Source organism: Amyelois transitella, chromosome 24 (genome assembly GCF_032362555.1).
Source record: "Amyelois transitella isolate CPQ chromosome 24, ilAmyTran1.1, whole genome shotgun sequence".
Taxonomy (NCBI): domain Eukaryota; kingdom Metazoa; phylum Arthropoda; class Insecta; order Lepidoptera; family Pyralidae; genus Amyelois; species Amyelois transitella.
Window position 1 is genome coordinate 2,147,065 of NC_083527.1, and position 17,301 is coordinate 2,164,365.

Consider the following 17,301-nt stretch of genomic DNA (forward strand, 5'->3'; position numbering starts at 1 on the left):
GAGGCTACATCATCCCTGAGTAACACAGGCTATATTTAATTCCAGTTGTAACAAGATTTCAGCCTGTGGAAGAAAAAGCCCTGTCGAGATCATTAAAAAACGCTATATATAACCGAATTACACGTGGGCGAAGCCGCGGGCGGAAAGCTAGTTAAATATATACGAGACAAATTACACAGATTGTGTCAGCCTCGAAGTAAGTTCGAGGCTTGTGTTACTCTAGTTAGACAAACAGAATAAAAAATATTAAATTTTATGAATCTTGGCAAGATGCAAAGCAATTTAAAGGAATCACATATTTAAGCGATTTTAAACCTTATCTTTTAAGGTACAAGAACGAATTCGGCTTCACGCTCGCCGAACGTGATGTGATAGTGGACGATGTGCGAGTGAGAGGCATCGGCAAGAGTTCTGTTCCCGCTGAAGTGGCGCCGCCTAGCGGAAAAGGAGTGAAACCTACGCCTGAGAAGGTAAGCCATATAATGCAGTAAAAATTAATCCGAGCATTTCATAAAAGTCGATTCAAGAGAAAGGCTTATAAGCCTGTTTTAGAAAATGTGCTAACAACAAACTGAATCTTAAGTTTCTATGATAAGCCTTTCAGCTTAACGTTACCTTCGGGTCTTGTGAATACTGGCTCTGTCTTCTCTGTTATGGATAAAAATGTGGATGTGTTCGAAGCGGCGCCATCTAGCGGGGAAGCTGCCAAACTAATCACTGAGAAAAGAAGAATCTGGCACAAACTTTTCTCCGGTACCAGCCCCTGTTGCAAGGCATTTTTATCGCGCGAAAAACTATCGCTGTCTCATTTCACGTCATAATGAAAAGCGAAACAGCGATAGTTTAGCAGGTCTACTTGTTCATAGGTCACTTGTATATATAAAAACAATTGTTTCTATTGTATTCTGTTCTATTAGTTCCTGGTAAAGGGTCAGGTCAAAAGTACCCGAAACCGCCGAGCTTGCATGAAGAGAGTTATGAATGTGGATGAAGCGAAGGAAGTATGCAGAGATCGTGGCAAGTGGAAAGAGGTAGTCTCTGCCTACACCTCCGGGAAATAGGCGTGATTTTATGTATGTATGTATGTATGTATTCTGTTCCAGTCCGTGAAAGTGTACTTCGAAGGTGGCTACCAAGACACAGCAGTGTATTTATTGGACAAATTGCAGCCGGAACAGGAGGTCAACGGACCAGCGATCATCATGGACAGTCTGTCCACTGTGCTGGTAGAACCAGGTATTTGGTATTTTAATTCTTAACTTTTTGTTCGTTACTGTATGGTGCATTAAATAAATAATAAATATAAATAAATACGGGACAAATTACACATATTGAGTTAGCCTCGAAGTAAGTTCGCGACTTGTGTTACGAGATACTAACTCAACGATACTATATTTTATAATAAATACTTAGATAGATAAACATCCAAGACCCAGACCAATCAGAGAAAGTTCGTTTCTCATCATGCCCTGGCCGGGATTCGAACCCAGACCTCCGGTGTCACAGACAAGCGTATTACCGCTGCGCCACAGAGGCCGTCTATTAAACAATTGGTTCAAATTTTGAAGCTGCAATTTTCTAATGACTGTCATTTGAGTTATCCTCATATTTGTAGCGACATATAGAACTCAAAAATAGATTCAAATCTTTACGTAGCCATTTCCTAATGATAGTAAGTTTCTATTAATTTTTTAATGTTATATGAATTTTGTTGATTTATTATTCTATAACTGCTAAAATTGTTGAGTACTGTTACTGACGGTATAAATTATATTTATATATATATATATATGACCTGTCACTATTTGAATCTCAATTCCATTATAAAGCTATACAGCTGAACGTGGCCTTTCAGTCTTTTCAACACTGTGATATAGACGTGATTACATGTACATATGTATATATATGTTTACTGCTTGTATGTTAATTATTCATGCCTTTTCCAGATTGCCGGGCGGAAATAACGAAGTACGGCGATATTCGTATAACTGTAGGTTCCGGACGGCCCAGGAAAGTTACCTCCGAACTCGACTCAATACAGCTGAGCATATTCTCACATCGATTCATGTCTATAGCTGAGCAGATGGGCAGGTATGTATTAAATGAACCAATTCATTTATTAAAACGAAAATAATCCTAAATACATGGTTTTTTACTTTAAATATTCTCCGGGAAAAGTTATGAAGTGAAAGTGCCGTGTGGTTCCCGGTACCAATACAAAAAAAATAGGACCACTCCATCTCTTTCCCATGGCTAAGGGATAGGCTTACAAACTTGGGATTCTTTTTTAGGCGACGGGCTAGCAACCTGTGACTATTTGAATCTCAATTCTATCATTAAGCCAAATAGCTGAACGTGGCCATTCAGTCTTTTTAAGACTATTGGCTCTGTCTACCCCGCAAGGGATATAGACGTGACCATATGTATGTATGTATGAATAATAAACTAATAAAATATTTCCCACACAGGGTGCTCCAGCGTACTTCAATATCGGTAAACATAAAGGAGCGGCTGGATTTCTCGTGCGCACTATTTGGTCCCGACGGCGGGCTCGTTTCAAACGCGCCGCACATACCCGTACATTTGGGAGCTATGCAAGAAACTGTACAGTATCAGGTATGTAGTTCAACAAGCGGATAATAGGTGGCGCTGTATTTAATTGTTTTCTTTACGTGAAAGTTCAAAGCTTGAGTAACAGATGGCGCTTTGTTATGTAATTTGTGAGGTAAGTTGTAGTTCACGGTACGAATCAAAATATGCGTATTGGTTGTTATTGCGCCTCAATACCTGTACACTTGAAAGCTAAGTAAAAAGCCGCACAGTATATTACGTATGTAATTCTACAAGCGGATAATAGATGGCACTGTATATAATAATGGTCAGTATTCGTGGTAGTCCAAGATTTTAAAAAAAGATGGCGCTATTCACTTTTATAGAGACACAAGGCAACAAAATCTTCTCTTCATTTTAATAATTGTGTAATTATCAATATGTTCTAAAGTTTTCAATACATTATAATTGCTGATGGCGTTTTTTTTTTAATTGACGTCCGGTGACATTCCTTTTTGTTGCGCTTTGGAAACGGTAGTAGATATAATTATACTTAAGTTATGTTGTGCAAGAAGCCATGCTAAACAGTAAAATAAAAAACAATGTTTCTGCACTGTAACACCGTTTAATAAATACGTGCGCAAACCATCCAACAAGGCTACGTAAAAAAGTGTTAACTATTAATTTTATAAACAGGCAAAGGCACAACTTAATTTCTCGTCTAACATCCAAGACTTTAATTAAATGTGAATGTTAATTGCATGCTAAGGGTTAAGATATTTTCGATACGAACAAACGGAACCAATAAATCTATTTTTGATAATATCTATTTTTCTTTTTGTCTATTTCAAGTACCCACTAATCAAAATGACAATTGTTTTTTGCAGATGAAAGTGCGTGGTGATTCTCTAAAGCCTGGCGATGTGTTGTTGGCCAACCACCCAAAAGCAGGCGGGTCGCATCTGCCCGACTTGACTGTCATCACCCCTGTGTTCCACAAGTAAGAGGCTGATTTTTTTATCTATCTAGCTATTCATGACTCACTATTTAACAGAAGAATCCCTTTATATCCTTGCAAATTCATTTAATTCATTTTCATTTACAATTTTCAAATCAATTTCTTATACATACGTACATATAGTCACGTCTATATCCCTTACCTACGGGGTAGACAGAGCCAATAGTCCAGAAAAGATAATGAGCCAGTGCGAGGCACACAACCCTCTTCCAGTGCCGTACCGCCAAATAATAAGTCTCGTCCTATTAGTGCTCGTTTACAAGCGAAATCAACGAAAAAATAACGATGTTTTCGTGCACTTCCATTTTTCCTTTTATTTAAAATAATATATATCTACCTTGTTTTTGTTTTAATAGTTTTTGTTTATTTTTAGGGTAGATAATTTGTAGCTTTATTTAGTTCAATCAGTTTATGACATGATCCTTCAATGACAATTAATGTCATTGACATCTGTCATTCTTTTTTTTTTTAAGTTCGTGAGTCTTTTTAATTGTTAAATAGCATATAGGGCCCACATATATGGTAGGCTTACTCTTATTGTTTAAAATTAATGTCTGGCAAGAAAATTGTACCACTATTGTTATATTTTAGGAATTTTAATTAGTTTTATATACCTTAAATTTATTTTTATTATTTAGGATATTTTATTTATTTATTGTTACACTCTATGGCTGATGTATTCGGTAACAGTTCTGGAGATGATTATTTTTCTCTTTCCTCTTCCTCGGACAGCCTCCTCAGTGCTGACGATTTTGAGCGATCTTTAGGCGATAATTTGAACGCTACTTTTTCTTCTTTCTCCAAGAACTTTAATGTTGTACACATAAATGCACAAAGCATACCTGAACATTACTCCGACTTATTGTCGTTATTTTCTAATTCTTCCGTTCACGCAATTCTCATTTCGGAAAGCTTTCTGAAAACTTCTCTTCCTTCAACTATGTATCCCCTTCCGGGATTTAAACTATTTAGAAATGATCGAATTTACGAAACCGTCACTAATGGTGTCACTAAAATGGTAAGATGTGGTGGAGTCGCTATTTATTTACGAGGTGATATACCATGCCAAATTTTATCTCAATCTCCTTCTGCATATGAAAACCCTGAACACCTTTTTCTAGAAATTTCCCTTTCTCATACTAAAATTCTTCTTGGTGTATATTATTGCCCTTCTCTTCATATAAATTACTTTTCCTCTTTTGAGCTTCTTTTGTCGGATTATCGTAGTCGTTTCGAACACATTATTATAATGGGGGATTTTAATACTTGTCTTATTAAAAATGATTCAAGATCAAGATCTCTTCTTTCTCTTCTTCATTCTTTAAATTTACACTGCCTTCCTCTTAGCGCTACACATTTTCCACATAATGGTCCGCCTTCTTTTCTTGATCTTATTATCACTTCTTCCCCGGATCTTGTGTCAGTTCATGGCCAATTTAATGCAGTGTGTTTTTCTGCTCATGACCTTCTTTATGCGTCTTTTAAGTTGCGTTCTCCTAAGCGTAGACACAAAGTTATTTTCCGTCGTGATTTCACGGCAATTAATGAACAGTTATTTTTAACTGATTTTAATAATGCGGACTGGAGCACTGTTTTAATGGCTCCAGACGTAGATTCAAAGGTCTCTAAATTCAACGAAATCTTATTATCACTTTTCGATAAACATGCTCCTCTTCATCCTGTTCGCATTAAACATAACCCTGCTCCTTGGCTCACACCCGAGATCAGGAAGTGCATGGCCAGAAGAGATAAAGCTAAACTAAAATTACGTCAGTGCCCATCTGCTGAGAACCATTCTGCTTATGTTTTTCTTCGTAATTTTTGCAATAAAAAATGTAGGGATGCTAAGCGCAAATATATTCATTCTAATGTGGAAAACTGTCCCCCTGGTAAATTGTGGAAGTTTTTGAAGGGTTTGGGTTTTGGAAAGCAAGGGCCTGAGGAGAGTTTTGATATGGACGTAAATGAATTAAATAGGCACTTTTGTTCTTCTTCTAAGAATTGTTCGTCATTTACGAAACAGGCAACGCTTGCTAGTCTGGCTGTTCAACCTTCTTGTGATTTCCCCTCTTTCTGTATAAATGAGATTACCATTGACGATGCAATAAAATTAATTAAGTCCATTAATTCAAGGGCAGTAGGTGATGACGCTATATCCCTTGATATGATTAAACCGATAGCGGAATTGATTGCCCCTTATATTGTAAACATCTTAAACTGTTCCATATCGTCGGGCATCTTTCCCACTAATTGGAAACTCGCTCACATAATTCCTCTTCCTAAAAGAAATTCGCCTTCAAGTCCTTCTCATTTGCGTCCTATTTCAATTCTGTCTGTGCTGTCAAAAATCTTGGAATATCATGTCCATCAACAATTAAGTGCACACTTATCTCGCTATAATATTTTAAGTTCTTTTCAATCAGGTTTTAAATGTGGCCATAGTACTACGACAGCTCTTGTAAAAATTACGGATGACATCCGTTTTAATATTGATAATAAAAAGCTTACCGTACTTGTTCTTCTTGATTTCACAAGTGCTTTTAATACTGTCGATTTCGATATTTTGGTTGAAATTTTACGTACTTTAAATTTTTCCTCAAATGCCCTCTGTTGGTTTTCATCTTACCTTACTGGTCGTAAACAACGTATAAAATTGAATGATTGCTTCTCAGATTGGTGTGATCTAGTAGCTGGTGTTCCGCAGGGTGGCATTCTTTCTCCGGTTCTGTTCTCAATATTCGTTGATGGTATTACTGCATCTCTTTCCTCTAATTTTCATCTTTATGCCGATGACTTACAGATCTATGCGTCTGCTAGTTTGGATGATATTAATGATGCTTTTAGTACCATTAATTCGGATTTGGAGAGGATTGCAGATTGGTCAAGCCGTTTTGGTCTTTTAGTTAATGCTGCCAAGTCACAGGCCATTGTTATTGGTAGTCCGCATTATATTTCGAAATTGGAAAATGTGATGGTTCCTAGCCTAGTTCTGAATAACAATATTATTCCTTTATCTCCCAAAGTGACTAATCTGGGTATCATCATTGACCAGACTCTCTCGTGGATTCCCTATATTAATGAAATCAGCCGTAAGATGTATGTGTCGTTACACTCACTTCGCCGAATGCAAAAATTTTTACCCGTCGTCACTAAAGTTGTGCTTGTTCAGTCGCTTCTCTTTCCTCTTCTAGATTATTCCGATGTTGCTTGTTTGAACATTACTGAGGAATTGCTTGACAAGTTAGAGCGTTTACAAAACCAGGGCATTCGCTTTGTTTTCGGTCTTCGTAAGTTCGATCATGTTTCAGAGTTTCGTCGCCAATTGAATTGGCTCCCAATTCGCCTTAGACGTAATGTTCACACACTATCTCTCTTGTTTAATGTCCTTTTTAATCCTTCTTTCCCCCACTATCTTCATGATAATTTCTCATTCCGTGAGACGGATAGTCGTTTGCGGTCTCATAACGATCCCAAATTACTTATTCCTCCTTATTCCTCTCGAACTTATGGTTTATCTTTTAGTGTACGTTCTGCTCAGCTTTGGAATGATCTTCCCCAAGATACGAGATCTGCCCCTAACCTAAGTTCTTTTAAAACACTAATCAAAAGACTGTATTCTGATGCATCTAACATTTGAGTGTACTTATATTTATGTATGTTTATATATATTTTATTTATGTATGTTTATCATTAATTAGTTTGTAATTTATTGATTATTGTAACGCATCCTCAATGCTTTTAACTGCGCTGCCTCTTTGACTTTGATTTTCCTTTTTATTTTGGTTGACTGGAAGAAATCCCGATTGGGATAAGTCCGCCATTGTACATATTCTTTTATATTCAATGACTGTTCTGATTTTGTTATATTTATTTTTATGTGCAATAAAGAGTTTACAAACAAACAAACAAACAAAAGACTGAATGGCCACGTTCAGCTGCTCGGCTTAATGATGGAATTGATTTCTTATAGAATGGCAAATAATTATAAAACTTCTTTGTCTCTAGTTTCACGTTCTTTCTGCATTTGTTACTGTATCTGGGGGGTTGTAATATTTAAATGAGGAAGGAAGTTTATTTGTTTGTAAGCTCTTCACGGATTATCCACTGAATTAATATTTTTGAAATATCACGTGACGTGACCATATGTATGTATGTATATTAATTTCAATACAGATCGAACCCCCGACCCATATTCTTCGTGGCGTCTCGCGGGCACCACGCCGACATCGGCGGGCTGTCGCCCGGCTCCATGCCGCCGCACTCGGTGTCGCTGTCGCAAGAGGGCGCTGCTTTCAAAAGCATGCTTTTGGTGGACGGCGGGATGTTCCGGGAGGGGGAGCTTACTGAAGGTTACATACATACAGTCACGTCTATATCCCTTGCGGGGTAGACAGAGCCAACAGTCTTGAAAAGACTGATCGGCCACGTTCAGCTATTTGGCTTCACAATAGAATAGAGATTCAAATCGTGACAGGTTGCTAGCCCATCGCCTAAAAAAGAATCCCAAGTTTGTAAGCCTATCCCTTAGTCGCCTTTTACGACATCCATGGGAAAGAGATAGAGTGGTCCTATTCTTTTTTGTATTGGTGCCGGGAACAACACGGCACTTACTTACTACTTACTGAAGGTTATTGCGAGATTATATTTTATCTTCATTATTAATTCGTTAATAGGTATATAAATGATTTTACTGATGGCATTCTATTTTAAAATTTTTAACTATTTAGCATCATCCAAATCTAAGTTACGAGGTTTCAAAAAAACGACGAAACCTCTCGTATATAATAATAAATGTATAATAGACACTGTATTTTGTGTATGTTTCAGAGCTGATGAAGCCAGGCAAGGAGCCAGGGTGCTCCGGCACCAGAAATCTGGCCGACAACTTGTCTGACTTGAAGGCACAAGTGGCTGCTAATCAGAGGGTAAGTTTGAATAGAATAGAATAGAATAAAATAATTTATTTGCATGATTCACATATTTTTTACATATAAATCAACCTGCATGCAGGCGCGCAAATATTAATGATGGGTATAAACTCAAAATTAGGATTACATTTGTTTATTTTTTTTTTAAATACATTTTAAGTAAATCATAAGTAAATAGTTAAATTCAATGTTTATCGTCCATATACTCTTTAATGCTATAAAATCTTTTTCCATTCAACCATGCCGTCAATTCTTTTTTAAATTTTGTTTGTTTGTTTGTAAATTCTTTATTGCATTGCATTAAATATAACAAAAATAGAACAGTCATTGGATTTAGAAGAATATGTACAATGCGGACTTATCCCAATCGGGATTTCTTCCAGTCAACCAAAATAAAAAGGAAAATCCATAATCAAAGAGGCAGCGCAGATTAAAAGCATTGAGGATGCGTTCCAACAATCAATTAATTACAAAATAATTAATGATAAACATACATAAATAAAATATATAAAAACTTACATAAATATAAGTACACTCATAATGTTCGCCAATTGAATTGGCTCCCCATTCGCCTTAGACGTAATGTTCACACACTATCTCTCTTGTTTAATATCCTTTTTAATCCTTCATTTCCTCACTATCTTCATAAAAATTTCTCGTTCCGTGTGACGGATAGTCGCATGCGATCTCATAATAATCTTAAACTACTTATTCCTCCTTATTCTTCTCGGACTTATGGCTTGTCTTTTAGTGTTCGTTCTGCTCAGCTTTGGAATAACCTCCCACAAGATACGAGATCTGCTCTGAACCTTAGTTCTTTTAAATCACTTATCAAAAGACTGTGTTCTAATGCATCTAACAATTGAGTGTACTTATAAATATGTAAGTTTATAAATATATATATTATTTATGTATGTTTATCTTTAATTAGATATGTAGAAATTTATTGTTTATTTTACTGCATCTCAATGCTTTTTATGTGCGCTGCCTTTTAATTATGGATTTTCCTTTATATTTTGGTTGACTGGAAGAAATCCCATTGGGGATAAGTCCGCCATTGTACATATTCTTCTAAATCCAATAACTGTTTTGCAATTTGTTTTATTTATTTTTATGTGCAATAAAGAGTTTACAAACAAATACAAACAAACAAACAATGTTAGATGCATCAGAATACAGTCTTTTGATTAGTGTTCAATAATTTACAAATTCACAAGTGGTTAATGTTTATAGCAACGTTACAAATTTAAGAGTATTCAATCATAATAATATTTCTAGGGCATCCAACTAGTGGGCGAGCTGATAGACCAATACGGCTTGGATGTAGTTCAAGCGTACATGACGCACATACAGAGAAACGCTGAAATTGCAGTCAGGGATATGCTCAAGGTCAGTTAATTTGTTATTTAACTTTTGATAAAATTTCACGGCCTTTTTCAAATTATGTTTTCATTTTGTTTATTCCTTGAATATGTTTACAATGTAGGTTTTAATTATCTAGGTACAGTTTTTGTGCACGTATTATATATTCTACCTCTCAAGGCATCGGAGTTATATACATATATCTGAAAATCAATCAAGAAAATCTGGTTCAGGCTAAAATTATATATTTAGATATAACCAGATGTTCCTTGGCATTCGAGACTATTTTTAGGCTCTATCTACCCCGTAACGCTAACTTACGCCCATAAGGTGAAGGGAAAAAATCTCGAGAATCAGTTTATAATAAGAATAAGTATCTATACATACATACTGACATAAAATCACGCCTCTTTCCCGGAGGGGTAGGCAGAGACTACGTCTTTCCACTTGCCACGATCTCTGCACACTTCCTTCGCTTCATCCACATTCATAACTCTTCATACAAGCTCGGCGGTTTCGGGTACTTTTGGCCTGACCCTTTACCAGGACGTCCTTAATTTGATCAAGATACGTTCGTCTAGGTATAATGTATATAATAAGTATCTATGACGATTTCTTTTATTACAGGAAATAGCCAAGAACGCCTTGGTCAAGACCGGGTCGACTGTGCTGAAAGCGACCGAGTATATGGACAACGGCACTCCCATACAGCTAACTGTGACCTTGGACGAAGGGAACGGGAGTGCTCTGTGTGATTTTACGTAAGTAAATATAACAATAAATATATTATGGAGATGGTTGGGTCATGTGGAGAGGATGAATGAAAACAGGTTGACTAAGCAGATATACATGGAGGGTGTGGAAAAAAAGTGCGCCAGCTGTTTCTCTTTACATGCAAATTGTAAAAGGCAATCAAGGGAAAGGCTCATTAATAGCAAACTGCCACTATTTGAATATTAATTACAATTAGGAAGATGTAGTTACAGGAATAGAAAAGGATAGGTATGTTAAGATGGTTTGGTCATGTGGAGAGGATGAATGAAAACAGGTTGACTAAGCAGATATACATGGAGGGTGTGGAGGGAAAGGTCGGAGGTCGGAAGACCTAGACGAACGTATCTTGATCAAATTTAGGACGTCCTGGTAAAAGGGTCAGGTCAAAAGTACCCGAAACCGCCGAGCTTGCATGAAGAGAGTTATGAATGTGGATGAAGCGAAGGAAGTATGCAGGGATCGTGGCAAGTGGAAAGAGGTAGTCACTGCCTACCCCTCCGGGAAAGAGGCGTGATTTTATGTATGTATGTAGATACTAACTCATACATACATACATACATATAGTCACGTCTATATCCCTTGCGGGGTAGAGATATAGACGCCTTCTTGGGATTATTCTTTTAGGCGATGAGCTAGCAACCTGCCACTATTTGAATCTCAATTCTATCATCAAGCCAAAAAGCTGACCGTGGCCTATAATTCTTTTCACAAGGGACGTGATTATATATGTATATATATGTATATATATGTATTTCTCTGTCAGACCCAATGGTTGACTGGTAGATAATGCTTCTAGCATTAAGTCCGCCACTTGTGCTATACATGTGTTTTTTGTGCAATGAAGTTTAAATATATTTGACGGCCTCTGTGGCGCAGCGGTAGTACGCTTGTCTGTGACACCCGAGGTCCCGGGTTCGAATCCCGGTCAGGGCGTGATGAGAAAAGAACTTTTTCTGATTGGCCTGGGTCTTGGATGTTTATCTATATGAGTATTTATTATAAAATATAGTATCGTTGAGTTAGTATCTCGTAACACAAGTCTCGAACTTACTTCGAGGCTAACTCAATCTGTGTAATTTGTCCCGTATATATTTATTTATTTATTTAAAAAAATAAATATATATAAACTAACATCCTCTCTCGTTTTTTCTCAGCGGAACTGGTGTAGAAGTGTGGGGCAATCTGAACGCGCCAAGGGCTATCACTCTATCAGCGCTCATTTACTGCCTGCGCTGTATGGTGGGTCACGACGTACCGCTCAATCAGGTAACATTGTTAGATTAATGTTATATAGATTTCTTCTTATATTGTACTTGTTGTAGCGACCCGCCCCGGCTTCGTACGGGAAACGTTTAAAGATATAAACCTTCATCGATCGGTGCCGTGTGGTTCTCGGCACCATTAAAAAAAAAGAATAGGACCACTCCATCTCTTTCCCATGGATGTCGTAAAAAGCGACTAAGGGATGGGCTTACAAACTTGGGATTCTTTTTTATGGCGATGGGCTAGCAACCTGTTACTAGTTGGATCTCAATTCCATCACAAAGCCAAACAGCTGAGCGTGGCCTATCAGTCTTTTCAAGATTGCTCTGTCTACCCTGCAAGGGATATAGACGTGATCATATGTATGTATGTATGTTTTTCTTGATTTCCTATCCAGGGCTGCCTGAACCCCGTGACGGTGGTAATTCCCCCGGGCTCGATCCTGGACCCGTCAGATGGCGCCGCGGTCGTCGGCGGCAACGTGCTCACTTCGCAAAGGATAGTCGATGTCGTGCTGAAAGCTTTTCAAGTGAGTCTTTTAGGTTAGAATGTAGCGGACTGCAGGTGTCATGTTAAAGTTTGAAATCACACGAAACTGGACTTATTTGTTTATTGTCCTCAACGATAGCTTGTTACACTGTAGTAGAGTATAAAGCATAGAACAGAAAGACCAGGGAGCGTCAACCATATATCTTAGCAATAGACAACAGCCATAGACAACATATAAAATAGTACATAGCAATGTTGCCCATTTTCATTATTTATGTGCAGTGTTGTTCTCGGTACTTAATATAATAGGACCACTCCATCTCTTACTCGTGGATGTCGTAAAAGGCGACTAAGGGTATGGCAAAAAAAATTGTGATTCTTCTTGTAGGCGATGGTCTAGCAACTTGTCACTATTTTAATTTCAATTCCATCACTAAGCTATACAGCTGAACGTGGTCTTTCATTCTTTTCGAGACTGTTGGCTCTGTCTACCCCGCAAGAGATATAGACGTGATTATATGTAAGTATGTACTAGCATTACCCACGACTTAGGCTGCTGAAAATGTAGCCTTCCTATGTTTGTTTACGAAAATCCTTAAAATGAATTAACTAATGAAATAAATATGTTTCTAGGTATGTGCAGCGTCTCAAGGGTGCATGAACAACCTGACTCTCGGCGAAGAGAGTTGGGGGTATTATGAGACTGTGGCCGGCGGCAGTGGCGCGGTGAGCTTTCATTTATAAATTAATATCAAAATATCGAATAAAAGTATATAATACCTATAGTAATAGTGCCGTGTGGTTCTCGGCACCGATAAAAAAAAAGAATAGGACTACCCCATCTCGTTCCCATGGATGTCGTAAAAGGCGACTAAGGGATAGGCTTATAAACTTGGGATTCTTCTTTTAGGCGATGAGCTAGCAACCCGTCACTATTTGAATCTCAATTCTATCATTAAACCAAACAGCTGAACGTGGCCTATCAGTCTTTTCAAGACTGTTGGCTCTGTCTACCCCGCAAGGGATGGAGACGTGATCATATGTATGTATGTGTAATATAGTAATAATATAAGTCAAGTTGTTTCTGAGTCAGTCATGAGAGTAAATAATCTCTGCATATATCGATATGTATATAAATACTTATAAGTGTGCCTATCGTAATTAAAAATCTGTAAATGTTACAATACAGAATAAATAAATAAATAAAAGTAACGAGAAACGCGTATGTTATAAAAAAAGAAAGAAGTACGCACCAGACTAATTTGGCGGTGTACGACGCTACTTTCTAGGCTGGATATATAGTTAGAAGTCATTGAAGAATATACTATAGAATATGCAGACCAGATTGATAATTGAAGTAAAGATAACATGAGACAAATTTTATGGAAGCCTAATATGTTTTTTACATACATATAGTCACGTCTATATCCTTTGCGGGGTAGACAGGGCCAACAGTATTGAAAAGACTGATTCCTATTCAATTAAAATTGAATGCAGTGTGGTTCCCGGCACTAATAGAAAGAAATAATAGGACCACTCCATCTCTCTCCCATGGATGTCGTAAAAGGCGACTAAGGGGTATATACTTGGGATTTCTTCTTTTACGCGATGGGCTAGCACTATTTTAATCTCAATTCTATTTTAAAGCAAAATAGCTGAACGTGGCCGTATCAGTCTTTTCAAGACTGTTGTCTCTGTCTACCCCGCAAGGGATATAGACGTGATTATATGTATGTATGTAAAATTGAATGTATTTACACAGGGACCCGGTTGGCACGGCGCAGGGGGGGTCCACACACACATGACCAACACTCGCATCACCGACGTGGAGATAGTGGAGAGGAGGTACCCCATGCTGGTCACTGGGTTTCATCTGAGGGAAGGTTCTGGCGGCGCTGGTAAGATTATCTTTGTAGCTTTTTGTGTGTTTGGGCCGTGTAGTTAGTGTTGCCCAAATGCAAGAACAAGACGAGACTTAGCCAGTCTTGGTCTTGGTCTTGCGCCAATACACCTGGTCTTGGTCTTGGTCTTGGTCTTGCGCTCCCAGTCTTGGTCTTGGTCTTGGTCTTGCAGCAAGAGTCTTGCAAGTCTTGCAATTACCTATTAGTCTATTACTATTTATTAAAGTTTACTTTAAATCTTAGAAAAACGTATTAGAATTGGAACATTGTGAGCTTGAATTAACATAGCCATAGGTAAAGATCAAGCAGATTAATAAATAACTGAAGATTTGATAAGAAATTCGAAAAATCAACTGACCTACGATATATGTCGTTTTCCATGGAAGTAACTGTTTCTTAATAAACATTTATGATTTATAAGCTTACATTTGCTAAAACATGTAAAAAAAACAAATTAATTACAATAACTTGACTGTATTTTAAAGAACAATACTTATCTGTCTAGAAAGAGATTGAACCCTCAACTTATAAGAAATTTAATAAAAGAGTTTAAGGTTTTATCATTTATTTGAATAAAAAATAAAATACAACACAAATCAACAGCTTTATCATTAGGTTATGATAGTTTATATCAATTTTTTGACCAAGAATGAATACAAAGTAATCATCTGGCTGACTCATCACTTAACCTATTTCTATGTTTTCTAATTACTAATGATGCTTTAGAAAATAACCTCTCAGCAGGTACTGAAGTTGCAGGTATTGAGAGAAAATCACGGGCCATTTTCGATAAAATCGGATACTCTGTCTCATGCGTCCTCCACCAATCTAAAATGTCTCCCGAGCTGGCAGTTCTTGGTTTTCTCAGGTACTCCTCCAACTCGTCTATCACTAAGCCTTGAAGACAAGATCCAGATGACGTCGAGGGACATTCATAGAGTTTATCAAAGTCTATTACGTCTTCATCTTCATCACATACTTTATTTTCTTTTTCTGGTAATTCCAGAGATTTGTTCAGTGAGTGTAGACTTTTATATTCTTCATAAAGTTCATTGAACTTGCGCAGACTTTCTGTTTTAAGTTGTTTCCCCCACATTGTCAGGTCAAAAGTCTGAGCCTAATGCCTTGGGTCTAAAATTAAAGAAGTACAATAAATCCAGTTGCTCTTCTTGTAATGTTTAAGCATTTTGTCTCGAGCTGCTTGGAAAGCTCGAATGAGCCTTTCATCCACTTCAGATCGATTAGGTTTCTCATCTAACTGTTTTACCATGGATTCAATTTTATCTAGCAAGAAATTGAATGATACAATGACTAGCGGTAATGTAACATATTTGTCTCCACCAAGTTTTGTACTTAAAAGTTTAAAGTTTATTAGAAATTTATGTAATTTTTCGAGTACCTGCCATTCATTAGCTGTGATTTGAAAATTATTTAATTCAGTGACAGAACTGCACAATATGTCAATGCCCGCTCTCACTTTTAAACCAAATCCAATCATATCATGTGTGGAATTCCATCTCGTTGGACAGTCAAGAATGGCATTTAGATTTGATGGCACGCCAGCTGCTTCACAAGCAGACTGAAACTTCTTCTTCACTATCTCACTTCTTTTTATTTTACTGGAAATACTGCGTAACTTTGTTACAGATGTACGCGAGTCAGCTCTCCAGTCCAGTTTTTCATATTCTTTGATACAGTTTTTTGCGTCTCATAGAATTCCTAAGCGTACCTACCTATACACCGAACTGTTACACCTAACTACTCAGTGAAATAGCGCTAAGTCCTAGCTGCAAGACGCAAGAGTCTTGCAGGCTATGTCTTGTTCTTGCTCAAGTCTTGCACGGTCAGTCTTGGTCTTGGTCTTGCGCCAATACACCTGGTCTTGTTCTTGGTCTTGGTCTTGCAAAAACGCAAGAACAAGGCCAAGACTGCAAGACCAAGACTGAATTTGGGCAACACTACGTGTAGTTCCCGGCAACAATGGTGAAGCAACACTAAAGCCGTTACGGCTAGTTCCCACTAGTTCAATTGGTCAGTTCAATCGTTGAACTAGTGAGACTTTTTTTTCTCAGTAGTTCAACTTAGAACAATCCTCCCGAAAAGTTGAACTACTGAGACAAAAAAGATGTACTCACCACTTTTTATATCACAAAATAAGGAAGTTAAGTAGATACGTATTGAATGAAAAATATTTTTTTTTTATATATTTTTAATAGAAACTGAATACACATTTGTAACGGGTTAATCAAATAGCTACTTAGTAATTGAAATTACAATAAATCACTTAAAAAATTTTTTCAGTTCTACAATGCGTGCATTATTTTTGTGTAACGGGAGTATTTTCGTGCTATGCGCATATTTTTGTTGAAACAAATGTCATGCAACTAATTCTGTAATGTAAATCCGGCTTAACTGTTTGTCTACGCCGCGTCTACCATGAAATATCACGCGATGCTTGGGCGGCCAATCACAGCCGAGCAGCCGCCCCGGAACCCGCTCACTGCGCCATCTAGCGCCTTCCATTTTATTTATTTATTTAAACTTTATGCACGTAAAATGTACAACAGGTGGACTTAATGCCACAAAGCATTTTCTTCGGCAATGTAACCTCAAAACCATCTCGACACACACGCTACACCAATTTTATAGCATCTTAAACATTTGTTATATGTATTTCTTGGTCAAAAATTACAAATAGTCCGTAATTTAGTCAAGATTTTTAGTTTTCCTTGTTCTATTACGTACATTGTTAAATAACTTAATATATGTATAACATGTTTTATAACATTTAGTGTCCAAGTTACTGAAATGTTATGTTATATAATCTGTATTTATTTATTTATGTACACAAAATTATATACAGGAGCATTTAATACAGTTATTTTAGTACAAAGGTGCTACTTATTTCAATAGAAATCTCTTCCAGTAGTAGAGGACAGATGAATTTTGGAGCGGTATGGTGTGTTCATAAATAACGTATGTGTATCTGTAATGTATGTGTATATGTGTAAATATA

General features: G+C 37.2%; 1 protein-coding gene across 1 annotated transcript in view; it reads left to right on the forward strand.

Annotated features, from left to right (window-relative positions):
• The window catches only part of LOC106135955 (5-oxoprolinase), a 32,149-nt gene that overhangs the window by 12,032 nt on the left and 2,816 nt on the right, over positions 1-17,301 (forward strand). Inside the window, exons 14-26 of the mRNA XM_013336378.2 lie at positions 329-470; positions 1,104-1,236; positions 1,947-2,091; positions 2,469-2,616; positions 3,438-3,550; positions 7,742-7,917; positions 8,396-8,493; positions 9,775-9,885; positions 10,486-10,619; positions 11,787-11,898; positions 12,293-12,424; positions 13,018-13,110; positions 14,147-14,282. Coding sequence (XP_013191832.1) covers positions 329-470; positions 1,104-1,236; positions 1,947-2,091; positions 2,469-2,616; positions 3,438-3,550; positions 7,742-7,917; positions 8,396-8,493; positions 9,775-9,885; positions 10,486-10,619; positions 11,787-11,898; positions 12,293-12,424; positions 13,018-13,110; positions 14,147-14,282 — 1,673 coding nt within the window. The remainder of the gene's footprint in view (positions 1-328; positions 471-1,103; positions 1,237-1,946; positions 2,092-2,468; positions 2,617-3,437; positions 3,551-7,741; positions 7,918-8,395; positions 8,494-9,774; positions 9,886-10,485; positions 10,620-11,786; positions 11,899-12,292; positions 12,425-13,017; positions 13,111-14,146; positions 14,283-17,301) is intronic.